A 17,443-nucleotide genomic window follows, 5' to 3' on the forward strand; every position below is an offset into this window, starting at 1 on the left:
CTGGTGATGAGGGTACAGATACAGGGAATACAACAGCATCCACAGGTTGTGAGGATGATAACGGCGATGGAGATCAGCATGGAAGTGATGAGTCCGCTCCATTTCCAGAACAACCGCTTCATCATCTGGCTGAAGAGATCGCCAATTCCTGAATTCTCTGCGAGCTCCTTCAAGTGTGATGTCAATCCCTGAAGGGCCTCGTGATGCTGCCATCCAGGAAGTGTTATAAGGGATAAAGGTGCCACAGAAAGTTCCAAACATTTTGCACACGCCTCCATTCGGAGCCAAAATCATATCTAGGGCCATTCTATTCTGTTAGGGTCGTTCCACTTTCTTTCCCTATATTGTTTTCACACCCTAATTTCCTGTCCAGCCGTTGGTTTCTTCACTGGGTTTGAGACGAGTTCCCACTATGAGGGAGACCCCCCTTTGTTGCCAGCCTTTGCCTTTCAGGAAGAGTGGTGTGTCTGATCTTTCCCTAGTTTCAATAGTATTTTACAGTGACTTAGGTGTATCCAGGAAGTCAAACTGGCCAAGAAAGCTGTCCCTGTCGCGGGAAGAGGCATTACGAATAATCAGAAGTATTTTAAAGTTTAACAATCATCAATTTATTCAACATTTTAGTATTTGAAAGTCTGCTTCATCTAGCAATATCACTACTCCTAAAAACAAAACAACACATGAACTTCTCAATATAAGGTACACCAGAATCCAACATACCTTAGGGCCTAAGGTATGTTGGCCCTGAGGGCCCTAAGGGCCAACATACCATATCATACGTGTTGATCAGTGAGTTACAGCGGAGCTTGCACGTGGAAGGATCTAAAAAGCAGTTGTGCCTTCTCAACACCTCAAGCAGGAATTTCTATGTGTCTTTGTATTAAATGTTACCTTAGCCCTGAATTTCAATCTCTGCTGAGTGTGTTTGTTTTATTATCTAATCATAGTGCCCTCATTGTGTTTCATCTGGTGTCCCCGCAATATGCAAATTACACATAACAATACAATACAATTGGCATCTTTGTGATCTTCAATGACCTAAGAAGACCCCGCAGACCATCCGGCAGCAAGGACCACCTTCTTCCCTTGACAGGGCCCCATCATGAAACTATACACGACTGGCTGCCAAATGGGTAGGCAATCAAATTAAAATCAAATGAATTTATTTGATTACTAAAATTCGGTTTTCTTTCTTCTATTCTTTAATGACCAAAGATTGTTGTTAACGCTACTGTACTGTAAATTTGACCGTCACACATTGATTTATGTATCACTAGTACAGATAAATAGCATTGTTAAAGTTTGGTCTTTCATGGTGCTGTTACCAAAACACATACTTACCAGCCATCCTGACATTGGAGATGGAGCAAGCTGCCAAATTTCATACCCTGCTGTATTATTGGCAGTCAATTGATTGTCCACCATACACACTTCAAAAAGGTTTCATTATAGATTTAGCTTCCCATCTTTGGCCAGTGCATTCTTGTAGCACAAGTTTGTTGTCTTTAACCTCCAAACACCTTTGTGTCGCTCTGTTCTTAAGTTCTTTGCCCTAAAAAAAGGGAGAAGAAGAATCAAGAACACTGACGTTTTTCTTCCCATAATATTCAGACAGCCATTTTTCCCATTTTGGTAACGATCATTTCTTTCTTCCTAAGAATTCCAAAAGGTGAGACCTAATATAACAAAGGCCGGACTAATCACCAATAATTCCAACTCTACAGTGACTTTTAAAGTACTTGCTTTAATATTTGCCAAAAAAAACGTGTAAGTGTTTTATATTGCAGTACCTGACTGAAGTCCCAGTAAATCCCCATCCCCTTCTGTGTCGCCTCTTTGCAGTTGTAAAGGCCGGGCTCGTTCTCTTTGCCGGCGGGGTCGGTCAAACACCGGTTGTCATTGTACTTGTGAGATTTGATGCTGCTAATGTAAAGCTCACCATTTGCACGGTAATATGTGTACTAAAACCATAAAAAAAAGGTCAGTGTCAGTACCTTTTACTCTTACTATTGTACATTTTCACTTTTAAGATAAGATAAGAGGATAAGATAAGATGAAATTTTATTATCCCGAGGGAAATTACTGTGCAACAGTCACAGTACAGCATGAAAAAACAAGACCCAGAAATCAGAAATCAGAAATCACCCAACTAGTGCAATAATGAAAAAGTGCAAGAATGCAAGTAGATAATAAGTACAAGATAAGTACAAACAATAAGGGGGGTACGAAGTACATACATTGGGGGGAACAGTACATGACAAAATAAGTACATAAGGAAGTGCAAGTGCAATGTGCATCTGACTGAGGTATGAGTAATGACAATCTACAACTACAGCATGCAGGTGTGACATACAACGTTTAGTGCAATATACTATAAGTGACAGTGAAGCAGGTTGGGAGGGGGGGGGATTAACACCTTATCTTGGCTGACTTACTTGAGGTTGATAGTAGTAGCAGGGATGGGCAATGGGTGTGTGACCTGGCACGGGACCTTGGTCTATGCATCTGTCCGCATCAAGGTTCTTTAGCTATACATTTGAGAATCATATGTTTTGAAACCAAGTGAAAAGTAATAAATCAATGGCAATTCATGACAGAACACAAGTACATATGTGTAATACACAATATATAAAAGCACACTTACTCCTCCATAGGCAAGTAGATCACCCCAGGAGTCCAACTTAGGATACACATTATCTAGGTACCATTTGAAAGGCTTACATTTCAATTTTTCTCTGAGTTGTTTGCGCTCAGAGACATCCCCTATGTCAATCCCGTGGTTCTGCAGAGGCAAAGAATTTGACATGATGAGCTTGTGATAGCTTGCAGAAGGTTCAATTACCTCACTTAATTTGACACCATGAGGACCACAGTGGTCTTGTCATCAGGGGAGAGGAGGTAGAGAGGGTTCGCTGCTTCAAGTTCCTGGGGACTTACATTAGTGAAGACCTGAATGGGACTGTCAACACCTCGGCCCTTGTCAAAAAGGCGCAGCAGCGACTCTTTTTCCTCCGCACACTGAAGAAGAACCACCTGTCTGCAGAGATGCTCAGAGCCTTCTACCAATGCTGTATAGAAAGCGTCCTAACATACTGTCTGACAGCTTGGTATGCAAACTGCACTGAGACAGATCGCAAAAAACTCAAAACAGCAGGAAAAATAATTGGACTTCCCCTGCCCTCTCTGGAGGACATTTTTAAGACTTGTTGTCTCCGCAGGGCCATCACCATCCTGAAAGATGCATCCCACCCTTGTAATTCCCTGTTCTGTCTGTTACCCTCTGGAAGGCCATACAGATCACTGAACACACGAACCACCAGACTGAGAAACAGCTTCTTTGTAAGGGCTATAAGTGAACTCAACAAAATCAAACATTAGACAAGTTACTACCCCAAAAGTCAATTGCAATATTGGAACATTTTGAGCTATGGGACTACTTATGTTTTAATGTATGAACGGAACTGTGTTTTGTTTATTTATTGTTATTTATGATTTATTGTTGTATTGTTGTTTATTATAATTTATTGCTGTTTATGTTGTTTATTTATTACTGTTCTAAGATTCAGGCACAGCACAAATGCATTTTGTTGTTTTCACATGTACAATGACAATAAAAGCTATAAGCAATACTATTATTGCTATAATAATAATATTGCTAAGCAATGCAGTAAGTAGATCTCAAGAATTGATTAAGTATCCTGTTGTAGGAGCCTTGAGTTGTATGCTTGTTTTGTATCCAGTAGATGGACAGAATTGGTAAATACCTCAAATGGCAGGTTCCAAGCCAAATTGACATTGTGTTTGTATTCATCCATCCAGATTTCAGCGACTCTCAGAGCATTTCTCCTCATGAAGTTATCTAGGTCAGGCGCGTAAGGCTTGTGGAACCTCGCAATGTGGGCAATCTTAGAGCATGGGACAATCTCAACAGACCCTCCACATGTCCACACCTGTAAAGGCAGCAATGCACAATAAATATTATCCACTAAATTCCCGATAAAACTACACCAAAATTTTAAATAACCACTAATGCATTTGTTATGGAATGAGCCATGTCCATTCTTCCATCAGAAATCCTACACATGACGACGCAGTCATGGCTCATTTTGACTCCAACATTTGTGATCATTCAGTGCATTTATAAGCACGTTATACTCTGATTTTCGTTCAGTGAGAGAGGTAATAATGTGACTTTGGCAATTACATGTATATACAATTTCTTAACTCATTGACTATAAATATATAGAATATACAGCGTTTGAGAATATTTGAAGTTTAAACATGAGGAAAAAGAACACTAGTTCTTGACTTGACTGTGACTGCATCGTCACATGTAGGATTTGGATGTAGAGTTTTGTCTATACTCACACGAATTCCCAGCTCAACATTTTCCCCACCATACACTTTCATTCCGGAATCAAGGACTCCAATTTCCCCTAGAAACTTCCTATCAGCAACTAAAATTCCCATGACCGATGGACTCCTGAAGGAAAACAAGATCATGAACACATAGTATTTTTTTTAACAGTTCATTGCTACACAACCTCATAGAAGCCATTGATCCTGAATTCGTGGCTCATCAACCAAGTCATGAGTTATCACGTAATTCAGTTATTTAAAATGCTCATCACATCAATATTTACAATTAGAACAATGATGCATTTCACATTAACTTACTTCCCAGGCAATGAAGCATCATTGAGTTTGTAATACTCGGGTGAAAAGGTTTCATACATGCACCACAAATTCCAGTCAAAGCCCTGTGCTGCAGGAAGGTATTGAATAACCTGGAAGTCATCATAGTAGACTAAGTCAAACACAGGAGATGTCACCACTGTTCGGTCTCCTTTGATCTGTGTCAGCAGGGGCTCAGCCCTAGAAGGAGAGAGGAGGAAACGAGTTTACACATGCAGCTGATGCACACCTGTAAAAGTAATCTTGTGTCTACTGTCTCTACTTCTAGCTGTAGTCGATGAGTGAGAATGTTTTTTATCGACTACAGCTTGGCCTTTAATACCATCATTCCCAGCAGGCTGGTGAACAAACTCCTTGGCCTGGGTTTCGATAGCTCCCTCTGTATGTGGATTAAAGACTTCCTTTCCAACCGCACACAGACAGTCAAATTCGGTTCACAGCTCTCTCCCAGTCTTACCACCAGCACTGGGGTGCCGCAGGGCTGTGTCCTCAATCCAATGCTGTATTCACTCTACACCTTTGACTGTATTTCCACACACCCAACTAACACAATAATCCAATTTGCCGACGACACAACGGTGGTGGGACTAATTTCCAACAACAATGAAACCCACTACCATGAGGAAATAGAGAAGCTGACAGACTGGTGCATGGACAACAACCTCACACTCAACATTAAAAGACAAAAGAACTCATCATTGACTTCAGGAGACACCATGAGGACCACAGTCCTCTTGTCATCAGGGGAGAGGAGGTAGAGAGGGTTCGCTGCTTCAAGTTCCTGGGGACTTACATTAGTGAAGACCTCAATTGGACTGTCAACACCTCGGCCCTTGTCAAAAAGGCGCAGCAGTGACTCCATTTTCTCGGCACACTGAAGAAGAACCACCTGTCTGCAGAGATGCTCAGAGCCTTCTACCAATGCTGTAAAGAAAGCGTCCTAACATACTGTCTGACAGCTTGGTATGCAAACGGCACTGAGACAGATTGCAAAAAACTCAAAAGGACTGTTAAAACAGCAGGAAAAATAATTGGATTTCCCCTGCCCTCTCTGGAGGACATTTTTAAGACTTTAAGATACAGATCACTGAACACACGCACCACCAGACTGAGAAACAGCTTCTTTGTAAGGGCTATAAGTGAACTCAACAAAATCAAACATTAGACAAGTTACTACCCCAAAAGTCAATTGCAATATTGGGCCATCTTGAGCTATGGGACTACTAATGTTTTAATGTATGAATGGAACTGTGTGTTGTTTATTTATAGTTATTTATTATTTATTTATAGTCTATTGTTGTTTATGTTGTTTATTTATTACTGTTCTAAGATTCAGACACAGCACAAATGCATTTTGTTGTATTCTCATGTACAATGACAATGAAAGCTATTCTATTCTATTCTATTCTACAACGGGAAAGTGTTTTTCAAATTTGATCCCAGCCTTTCAAGTACAAGTTCAAGTATTATGAGTACAGATTGCGCTTCTAGGTTCCACTTTTAAAATCAGCATCTCCAAGAATCAGTGCCACACAAATCTTTCAAATAAAGAATTATACAGGAGCCTCTTTGCCCTATTCTTACCACATCTCATGGACTTCGATGTGGGCATCCAGAATGGCGACCACGTCGGCAGTAGCAGCACTCCACCCAGAGGCTCTGGCGTGAGAAAGCCCTTTCTGCTCGGTATGCCTCACTCTTGTAATCTTGAGACCTGGGTTCTGCTCCTCAAGAGACTTTATGTATATGTCAAGATCCCCCTTCAGGTCCTCTGATTTGACAGGAAAAGGTGCATAGATACAGTATCTTGGGGTTAGAGAATAACAGAGTGGATTTACTGTATATACTGTACACAAAGGCACCTACAGCCATATCAGTGATGAACAGTGATTGTAAAATCAAAGGACAAGAATGAAAGAAAGCCACATGACACGTTTAATTTTGGGTCAGACTCAAATTTAAAGGGGAAGAATATGCCCACAAAGTATCTACCCACAAGCTGATTAGTGAAGGTCTTATTCTTCATCACAAAATATCTAATTAATGCAATGATATCCCTATGAATATGATTTTATATATAATAATTCAAAACATATGATAATTCACTATATAATAATTAAGTATTATTTAGATATTTTTTTCACACGACATTCCAAAGAATCGTTTGACACCAATTACATGTCTCCAAGTCAAAATTCCAGGGACTAGATTGAAAAAGGATTTTTCCTGTTTTTTGTGTAGAAAGCAATCGGCAGAAAAAGGTGTGGATTATGCAAATTGTATATCTATTGATGGAATGCGTCGATAAAGTTAATTTAGCTAGGAGCATTCCATTACATGTTATTCTTCACTTTAATTATTGTAACAGACTTACCATGTTAGAAAACCTGACTACTGAAGAGAAGTTATGTCTCTATAACAGTGGTTCTTAAACTGTGGTGCTCCCTGTAGTGGTACGCGGACGAATCAAATAAAAATATCGGAAATGAATCTTAAAATAAGTTTAGACGGTGCCGTCGCACTTGTTGGTGCAGGTGCCGGCGCGAGCGCTGTGAACATCCCGTTGCCGGCGCACTTGCCGGTGAAAATCACGGATAGCAGCACACCCCCCAGCCCCACACTCCGGAGTCCGCACCGGCACCGGCACCGGCCGACAGCAACCCCTCACACACTCCGGAGACGGCACCGGAACAGGCATTGGCGCTGGAGCACTTGCCGGTGCCAGCGCCTGTGTGTGTGTGTGTGCGTGTGCGTGTGCGTGTACGTGTGTGTGTGTGTGTGTGTGTGTGTGTGTGTGTGTGTGTGTGTGTGTTTGAACATGCTGTGGGTGTATGAGGGACTGCCCCATGTAGGAGAGTTATTCATATGACAAAGGTCTAGTAACAATATTGTACAATGTGGCTGTGACTGACAAAGGTAAAAAAAACAATATTCTTATGAGGAATAATTTTGCTTCCTGTTTGCATTATAGTTTATTCTGTATATATTATAGTACATTTTACACTTCGGGTTGGATGCTAACTGCATTTCATTGGCTTGTGCCTGTGATTTGCTCAATGAAAAGTTCCATCTAATCTAATCTAATTTTGCATAGCAGCTGAAAAGGGTAGGCCTACGCTACTGTATTTAACATCGGCCATAGTGGTGGTACTTGGAGAGCCAAATATTTTCTGAGGTGGTACCTGATGTAAAAAGTTTGAGAACCACTTCTCTATAAAACCAAGTATTGAAGATTGACAAACTCTTTTCAGTGAGAACCTGCAAGAAAAGTTCTCCTGTTCACCTGAAATGCCATTCCTCTACAAGTGGCCCCATGCCGACATGCCATGATTGACTAGTTGGTTGTGTCATTTGTCTGTTTTTGAATTGCACTAATCAGATGTACCCCTACTCATTTGTTACTGCATTGTTCATTGACAGTGCCGGCTCTCTATTCTATTCTGTGTACAGGAAAACTCTGCAGAGAGAGAATTTGAAATTCAGTTTTTTTTGCAATAGCTGAAGTTTGAGCAGCAGCAGTAAGTAGATAATTTAAGATTTAAGATTTTTGTTACATGCAATTCACTCACAAATTACATGCAATTCAAATTCAAATTCATTTTCTTGCACCCCCTCTTACATGTCACACACACAAAGTGTGTGTGATATCAGGCTTAAGTAGTAAGCCTGATTGATGATTTGCAGTTAGAGAGGCATCTCAGTGTCTATTGAAACTAGAATTTGGGTTAGGTTAAAAAAGGTTAATGCAAGGCTAAACAATGGCAGCAGGGTTGGGCTCTGCAATAACACATTACAAACTCACCTTCAGTACTTGCATCGTCTACCATAATGATCTCTTTCAGCAGGTATTTAGGGGTGCGGTCAATGATGCTGCGCATGGCTCGTTTGAGAATAGATAACGCCTCATTCAGGTAGATCAATACTACTCCAATAGTTGGCAAGTCCTTTGGATAAGTCTTTTTTAAACACCTGTTTAGGAACAAACATGTTAGGCTGTTTAGTGAACCTGGTAACTGATGTCAACAATAACCAAGGCAGAGTGAAAGCATACCCTGGATCCCTGGTGTCTCGAAGAACTCGATCGAGTGGAAGCTGATCACTGAGAAAAGTATTGTAACCATACTTCTGAAACAAAGCCTCAGCCTGAATTTGGTCTTCCTCAGAAAGATCCTCTCCCCACCTTAAGAATAGATTGGAGTTAGGGAAGAGTTTTTTCTTTTTGGGGGCCTCCTTTTGGTCCTTGCTGTCTGCTTCCAGTTGATCTTTTTGTTGTAACTTTTGGGCCTCCTTTTGGTCCTTGCTGTCTGCTTCCAGTTGATCTTTTTGTTGTAACTTTTGGGCCTCCTTTTGGACCTTGCTGTATGCTTCCAGTTGGTCTTTTTGTTTTTTTTGGACTTGCTCTACAGCTTCTCTTTGTTGTGCAATCACTTCCATTATGGTATTTTGCTTTTTGTCTAAAGCTTTGAGGACAGTGTCTTTATACATTTTTTGAAAAGATCAGTAGAGAGTGGGAGAGAATGAGAGAGCGATGAAGCAGACCCATTCAAAGTTCAGCAATGATTATCATCACAAGACAAATGCAGAGACTTCATACACAATGAAAATTAAACCTTAAACCAAATGACAACTACAAATCACGCTCTCACCTTCATTTATAGGAATGTCTTGATGACAAAATAGTTACTCAAAGTAGTACAGGCTACATTCACAATAAATAATGATAATAACAAATAAATATTTGTACATAGCCATAACTCACTCATTTCTTGTTGAACATTTCCAATCGTGTGTAGAGCTGCCTCTTGTTTGGCAGAGGTGGTCGTCTGATATTCATATCCAATCTTTAAAAGGAAAAATATCACCACCGAAACCCCCAGAATAAGGATCAGTGGCTTGGCCCGCACTTCCCTCATAGTCACAACGTTGTCACAATAATCTGACTGAAGTGCAGTTAATGCAAAAACGTTCTGACTGGTTGAGCCAGTTCCTCCATATACATCGTTCTTTGTGTCGGTGAATTGGCTCAAATCCCAACAAGGTGTGAAGCACGGCTCAATCACAGGAGGAGAAATGAGAGAGAAGAAGAAAAAGGACAGAAATATTGATTGGTGTTGTGGAAAAATAACTTTATTTATTATGTGTTTAATGTGTTTAACTTAGCATTCAGGCGTGCATCTGGGTCGCTTCACCTTTTGTAATGATAACATAGAGATGTTTAGGCTTCCATTTGTGCATGTTGTCGTGTCTTCACTCTTTCAGGTGTGGTTAATGGTATCCTTCAACACACACCCACAAACTCGAAACAGTCAGAAAAAAATGCAGCATGGCAGGAGATTCTGTCATGGGCCTGGATTGTTTGATTCCTCATTAACTGTTTCATTGTCTTTACTTTGTTTTCTTTTTCACCTATATTACATGTTTGTATGGGAACATGTCCATGTTCCCATTATTGTTTTTTTCTCTCTCTGTCTAAAAACAATTCTTTCATAACAGCATGCTCATTATGTCAGATGCTTTCTTCAATAAAAATATTCAACACGAGTGAACACTGTGATCCTGCCAACAATAACAAATCTGTGTTGGCAATTTCTGTTGAAAAGTTGAAAAAGTCAAAATGGATGTTTTAGTAAGTTAAATTCAGCAGCCCCCAACTTGTTGCTTCTAACAGATAGGATTACATGGCCCATATGATACAGTCAAGGTTGTGCAAGTTATTAGTCACAGTTGCATGTGGAGTGGAAGAGAGTTTTTCCCCACTACATGTTCCCAAGCATACTGTATGTACTTTGAATGAAAATGCTGTCCTTACATCTTACTCAGGTTAATGTTAATGACATACACGGCAAAATAGGACAAATGCATATTGCAACGTTTCAACTGCAGAGAAAGGACTGAACTTTGGAAGAGATCATATTTGTTAACACATGTCTATGATGTAATAATGCCATATCAGATGTAAACAAGGAAGTACCAACCAAATACCAACTCACAAAAGAAGGAAGACACTCAACAATTTTTTGAGGTTTTTGTGGGGGTTTTTGCACTAGAGGTGATTTCTTGTTTCATTCTACACTGTACTGTAACTGTTGCACAGTAATTTCCCTCGGGATAATAAACTTTATCTTATCTTATCTTAAGATAATGACTCGATACCTAAACATCATCTACATATGTATAGAATAAGATGCATAGGGATGCTGCAGCAGTCATGGGGATGCTGCAAACCTCCAAGAGAAGTTTAATAGTTGACAGTCTTGGCTGGCTCTGTCTCATCCAAGACTGCCAACAGGTAACGGTATCGGCGATGGCGACGCAGAATCTCGATCGCCTTTTGTTCAACTGTGGATGCAGTAATGCCAAGATCCTCCGGACCAGGAAGTCCTGGGTACTTCATATCTGTTGTGTGGAACTGAAAAAGAAAGGAAGGAACCGCAATACAACGGATTTCTGTGTGTTTGTTCAGAGTGCGCATATGCATGAGTGTTTTCTTACCTTATCAACTTTGTCTGGGGTGTCCAGGGTTCAAAAGATTTGAATGTTCAGGCAAATGTTGATTTTCTGTGTCTTTCCACATTCAAACACACAGATAAACAATAGAACGTTGTGTCTCTTCCTCGTTTGTTAGTGCTTCATTTGTGCTGCCTCCATTTTCAAGTATAACAATTACAATTTTACATTCAAATTTCATTTCATTTCATCTACAATCATAATAAAGGTTCCATCTCAAGCAACTCAGCCACAAATCAACACAAACGCAGCTCTAGCAATGCCACTATGTTTTTATCATTTGAAGAATGTGGCTGAGCGATTTTCACTCTCATACTAAATGTAAAATGGTAACAAAAAAACTCTTTTCTGTACAATTTTAATCTGTTAAAAACATTGCAGGCAGTATTTTCTGTCAAATCAACATAACTACTTTTAAACACAATTTTAGTTTTGGTCAAATAAATTAATCTATTGTAGTGTATCTGTACCTTATAATCAAATGAATTAATTTTTTTAACTAGAATTCGGTTTCCTTCTGTATTTTTTAATGACCAAACATTGTTAATGTTACTGTACTGTAAATCTAAAATAGTCTAAAATAAATAATAATCTATCTATCTATCAAACTGCCTGAGGTAACTGGGCTATGGTAGTAAGCAGCCAATAAAAAGTCGTGTGTTGTTCAGTGCATTTTCTGTTTTTCGTTTATTTCCTTACCATCAAACAAACAAACAAGAAAAACAATACTCTCTTCCTCTGGTACAAACCACAAGCCAACCCTACCTGCCAGTCACCTGAATTGCCACCCATTTCAAAACAAAAGCATAAACAAAATACTCCATGAACAATACTATAACATAATAATAATATAATATAATAATATAATAATAATAATAATAATTATTATTATTATTATTATTATTATTATTATTATAATTATAATAATAATGTTATTATATTATTATTATATAATATAAGTTGATTAAGAAATTGATTAAGTATCCTGTTGTAGGAGCCTTGAGTTGTATGCTTGTTTTGTATCCAGTGGATGGACAGAATTGGTAAATACTTCAAATGGCAAGTTCTAAGCCAAATTGACATTGTGTTTGTATTCATCCAACCAGATTTCAGCGACTCTCAGAGCATTTCTCGGCGTAAGGCTTGTGGAACCTCTCAATGTGGGCAATCTTAGAGCATGGGACAACCTCAACAGACCCTCCACATGTCCACACCAGTAACGGCAGCAATGCACAATAAATACCATCCACTAAACTTCCAATAAAACTACACCAAAATTTGAAATAACCTCTAATGCATTTGCTATGGAATGAGCCATGTCCATTCATACTCCAGAAATCCTACACATGACGTCATGGCTCATTTTGACCCCAACATTTGTTATCATTCAGTGCATTTATAAGCACGTTATACTCTGATTTTCGTTCTTTGAGAAAGGTAATAACGTGACTTTGGCAATTACATGCATATACAATTTGTTAACTCATTGACCATAAATATGGAATATACAGCACTTGAGAATATATGAAGTTTTAACATGACTTGACTGTGACTGCATCATCACATGTAGGATTTGGATGTAGAGTTTTGTCTATACTCACACGAATTCCCAGCTCAACATTTTTCCCACCATACACTTTCATTCCGGGATCAAGGACTCCAATTTCCCCTAGAAACTTCCTATCAGCAACTAAAATTCCCATGAGCGATGGACTCCTGAAGGAAAACAAGATCATGAACACATAGTTGCTGTTTGCTGTTAACAGTCCTTTTGAGTTTTTGGCAAACTGCACCGAGGCAGATCGCCAAAAACTCAAAAGGACTGTTAAAACAGCAGGAAAAATAATTGGATTTCCCCTGCCCTCTCTGGAGGACATGTTTAAGACTTGTTGTCTCCGCAGGGCCATCACCATCCTGAAAGATGCATCCCACCCTTGTAACTCCCTGCTCTGTCTGTTACCCTCTGGAAGGAGATACAGATCACTGAACACACCACCACCAGACTGAAGAACAGCTTCTTTGTAAGGGCCATAAGTGAACTCAACAAAATCAAACATTAGACAAATTAGTACCCCAAAAGTCAATTGCAATATTGGGACAAATTGGGACACATTGGGACATATTGGGCATCTTCAGCTATGATGTCATGTGATGTCATATGGGGCAAGGGACATGTGATGTCATTTGGGGTGTGATATTGTGATGTCATGTGATGTCATATGTCATATGTCATATGTGATGTCATGTGATGTCGTGATGTCATAAAGGATGTCAAGACATGTCATATGAGACATCTTAAGCTATTGGAACATCTTGAGCTGTGGGACTACTTATGTTTTAATGTACGAATGGAACTGTGTGTTGTTTATTTATTGTTGTTTATTATTTATTATTTATTTATAGTTGTTTATTTATAGTTTATTGCTGTTATTGATCACTGTTCAAAGATTCAGGCACAGCACAAATGCATTTTGTTGTATTATCTTATACAATGACAATAAAAAGCTATTCTATTCTATACATAGAAGCCACTGATTCAGAATTCCTGGCTCACCAACCAAATCATGAGTTGTCACGTAATACAGTTATTTAAAATGCTCATCACATCAATATTTACAATTAAAACAATGATGTATTTCACATTAACTTACTTCCCAGGCAATGAAGCATCATTGAGTTTGTAATACTCGGGTGAAAAGGTTTCATACATGCACCACACATTCCAGTCAAAAGCCTGTGCTGCAGGAAGGTATGAATAACCTGGAAGTCATCATAGTAGACTAAGTCAAACACAGGAGATGTCACCACTGTTCGGTCTCCCTTGATCTGTGTCAGCAGGGGCTCAGTTAGGCTGGAACAAATATGTAAGGCTGGTTAGTGCAGAGTTTTTCAACCTTTTTTGGGGGGTGCGCGCTTCGAAATTTGCGCTGCGATTGAACACAACACTTTTGTTGGGGGGTGGGGGGGGTGCGCGCTTCGAAATTTGCCGGTCTGTCTCGCTGGTTGGATCTCGGGCCGAGCGGATCGGCTCGCAGACTAATTAAGTGAAGTTGGATAATTTCCCGTGGCACACCTGACGATCTCTCAACCCGGTTGAAAATCACTGGAATAGAAGACAGGACACGAACGTACTTTACAGTTTTCATTTTCACAGATGCTGCCTGTGTTTCATCTCAAGGGCCCAGAAATGAAATGAAACTCTGGTTGAGCCCAAAGTCCTCGGACCGTTCTCTGTTCCGTCTGTGCCAAAACCATGTTGGTGTGTTTGCATAATTTTTACATTAACATTAACAGCTTCATGGAGCTTCTCTCATTTCCCCTACATGCTATCCCTTCTACGATCATAATATTTCACAGACGTTTTCAGCTTGGATGAGCTGCACTGCTGCGGCCGGACAGCAAATACTGAGACAAATAAGAGATGAAGTGTTTGCAGTGCAAAACACATTAAAAACCAGACAGAAAGCGTCACAGTTCTCATTGATATTTAGGCATAATTTTGCTCAGACATCAGTCATGTATAAGGTACATCACACCACTGAAGATCCTGTTAGAGGCGATTGGAGTCATAAATCTCCTTTGATCACCTTAACTCAGCCTCTGTGTGCCGACAACTCTGATTCTTTATTCCAGCTGCAGCTCCATTCTTCCATTTCTGTTAAAGGCGAGTTTGCCGCTGTCTTATTTACATTTCCGCAGTTTCATATTGGGATGGAGTTCTGCCATTTCTGGCCCAAATTTCCCTATGCCAACTCAATTTTGAATGATTGCTACAGCTCCTGCTTGGAGGCACACTGGGAGACCTGAGCGAGGCAACTCGTGTGAAACTCGTTCAGTGACACGATGCCAGAGAATCTGACTGACATTGGGAGCAGCAGCCAATGAGGGCAAAGACACGAGACACTGAGTGGACGCAGTCTGTCACTTAATGCGTCCGCTCTCTCGTGACAAATGTAACTTTGAGGCGGTACAGACTGGTTTTCTGAGTGAGAGCACCAGAATGCAAGTCAACGCTGTTACATACTCTGAATTGTTTGCCGATAGGGCGACTTTGAATGTGGAAGTGTGTACAAGCCATTAGAGAGCCTCAAAGACATTAAAGGGGATAAAGTTCCTTACTGGGTATAAGCTCATTGGTTTACAGGGCAGAAACTGAAAGTTAGAGCTAAATCATTCTTTAAGGACTGGATTAGAGGCAGCGCTGTAATGCACGGTGCTGTAAACCTGAAACATTTACAGCTGTATTACTTCATATAGACACTTTGCTTCAGTGAATCAAGCTCAGTTTTTGTTGAAGCAAACATTGTACATGACATTGTTCATACAGTTGTAGGATATTTTGGAGATCATTTTTTATATAGAAAGAGGGGAAAGAGGAGAGAGGGAAGGAAGGTTGTATTATCACTACTATTGTTGTGAATCACAGTTTCAAGTGTATCGCTGTCAATTTATTCTTAAACAAGACAAAGCTTTTTCTTTTCTCATTCTTCAGATGTAACAAAGCTTCATGCACACACTGTGTATGATACATACATGATACATATATGCATACAGACTGTATAAGGACATATGATTTGTTAACATTGGTGGATTCAATGAACAACTAATTAATGTGTAAAGCTTGACTTGGCAAACCAGCTCAAACTCTGTCCTTTTGGTGCTAGTATAGAGGCTTCACGCTTCATGTTTGTCTTTGTTTGGACAGAAATCACTTCTAAACATGTGTAGCAACATAAAAAGAGTGATTTTTGGATTTGGCCCTCCCAGCGTCTTAGATCTCAGCTCTGCTGTCTGCAGAGGCGGACAGAGTACACAGCTTCATTACTTAAGTAAAAGTACAGATACCGCTTGTTAAATTTTACTCAAGTACAAGTAAAAGTACTACAGTCAGATGTTTACTTAAGTAAAAGTACTGAAGTACTTGTTTTTAAAAGTTCTCAAGTACCAAGAGTACATTTTCTATATATTGTATTATTACTGCCACAGTGCTTACCTTTACCTATAGAAACCTCCTGAATGGAGTTTTTATGGAATCTTTAATGTTAATACCTTGAAGAATGTAACAAATTTAGAAAATAAAATCATTGACAAAAAAGTCATTTTCATATTTTAAAATGTTACCATATTCAACTTTCCAACTTGCTCTGATGATTTAATTAATGAATTTATGGTTTAAAAAGACCAATCTAGGCCTTCAGGTAAAGTACACTCAAGACATCAGCAGTGGTGAAATGGGGATTATAGTATTCTTTGTGACGTTGTCATAAGAATAGCGTTCCCCCACTTAAATATGCATATTTACACAAATAAAGCCATATTCGGATGGGATTAGTTTGACGTGGGGTAAAATTATTTTACCTCAGGACGTCTGACTGCAATATAAATGACCAATTCGCACGGGATTAAGAAATCCCTGTATTCTACCAGAAATGGGAGGGGTAATTTGATTTACGCACTGCTGTCACCAGCTGTTGCCATGAGCGTGTTACATTGCTTCCTTATATCGTTTTCAAAAGGAGGATAATAATAGCAAAGAATAGGCATATGGGGACTTCTATACACGTTGATAATAATTAATGAAGACAAATATTACCCATCAACAGCGGTGGTTAAGTCTCGGCCTCTGATAAATTTGCCCTTCTTTTTTTATCGGTGTTCGTATGTCCAGAACACTTCGGTTTTGCCCCAGGCTATTATATTTCGACTGCCATCTGAGGTCGTTTTTCCGAACCGTTTTACAGAAGGTTAAAGTCCCCGTAATTTTTTCTGACATTCTCGGGAATAATTACTGTCCAACTGAATCTGACCATGGAGTTTGCGTTCATGGTAGGAAAACTGAAGGTGGTTGCTGATAGGCTGTCCCTGTCAGTGGCACCTGTACAATCCAATCACGTTTGAGAAGGAAACAACAAAATACTGAATCCACAGGGTTTCCCCGCTTTTTCTTTTTTAGAAAAAGTAACGACTACTCATGGTTATGGATAGAAATGTAGCGGAGTAAAAAGTACGACATTTGCCTTTTAAATTACTTGAGTATAAGTACTCCCCAAACATGATACTCGAGTAAAGTACAGATCCCTAAAAAGTGTACTTAAGAACAGTACTCAAGTAATTGTACTCCGTTACTGTCCGCCTCTGGTTGTTTGTCCTGAGAGTAAGAAATGAGGGGTTTTTTTTGTTTAGGAAGAAAGTGGTGAGAAGTGTCGTCGGTTCATACTCCAGATCAGTAGGTGGCGCTATT

The 17,443-nt window shown here is 39.6% G+C and overlaps 1 protein-coding gene across 1 annotated transcript; it reads right to left on the reverse strand.

Moving 5' to 3' along the window:
- Positions 1-639: 639 nt before the first annotated feature.
- LOC142992150 (putative polypeptide N-acetylgalactosaminyltransferase 8) lies at positions 640-9,650 on the reverse strand. Its single transcript, XM_076142466.1, has 11 exons — positions 9,455-9,650; positions 8,747-9,170; positions 8,498-8,664; positions 6,280-6,466; positions 4,678-4,875; positions 4,369-4,483; positions 3,765-3,950; positions 2,645-2,782; positions 2,436-2,528; positions 1,791-1,961; positions 640-1,552 (listed from the first exon to the last, which is right to left on the reverse strand). The coding sequence occupies exons 1-11, from the start codon at positions 9,606-9,608 to the stop codon at positions 1,433-1,435; spliced, it is 1,953 nt and encodes a 650-aa protein (XP_075998581.1). The 5' UTR covers positions 9,609-9,650; the 3' UTR covers positions 640-1,432.
- Positions 9,651-17,443: the final 7,793 nt, after the last annotated feature.

This window comes from Genypterus blacodes, unplaced genomic scaffold (assembly GCF_046128005.1).
Source record: "Genypterus blacodes isolate CSIRO-AG114 ecotype Tasmania unplaced genomic scaffold, CSIRO-AGI_Gbla_v1 ptg000021l_1, whole genome shotgun sequence".
NCBI classification, from domain to species: domain Eukaryota; kingdom Metazoa; phylum Chordata; class Actinopteri; order Ophidiiformes; family Ophidiidae; genus Genypterus; species Genypterus blacodes.

What these genes read in the sequence shown, in the direction of transcription:
- LOC142992150 (XM_076142466.1), bottom strand. Translation starts at nt 9,608, where the DNA reads ATGAGGGAAGTGCGGGCCAAGCCACTGATCCTTATTCTGGGGGTTTCG. An exon ending in AGACGATGCAAGTACTGAAG is followed by an intron (nt 6,467 to 8,497) that starts GTGAGTTTGTAA and finishes CTGTCAAATCAG; the next exon opens with AGGACCTGAAGGGGGATCTT. An exon ending in ATCTACTTGCCTATGGAGGA is followed by an intron (nt 2,529 to 2,644) that starts GTAAGTGTGCTT and finishes TCAAATGTATAG; the next exon opens with CTAAAGAACCTTGATGCGGA.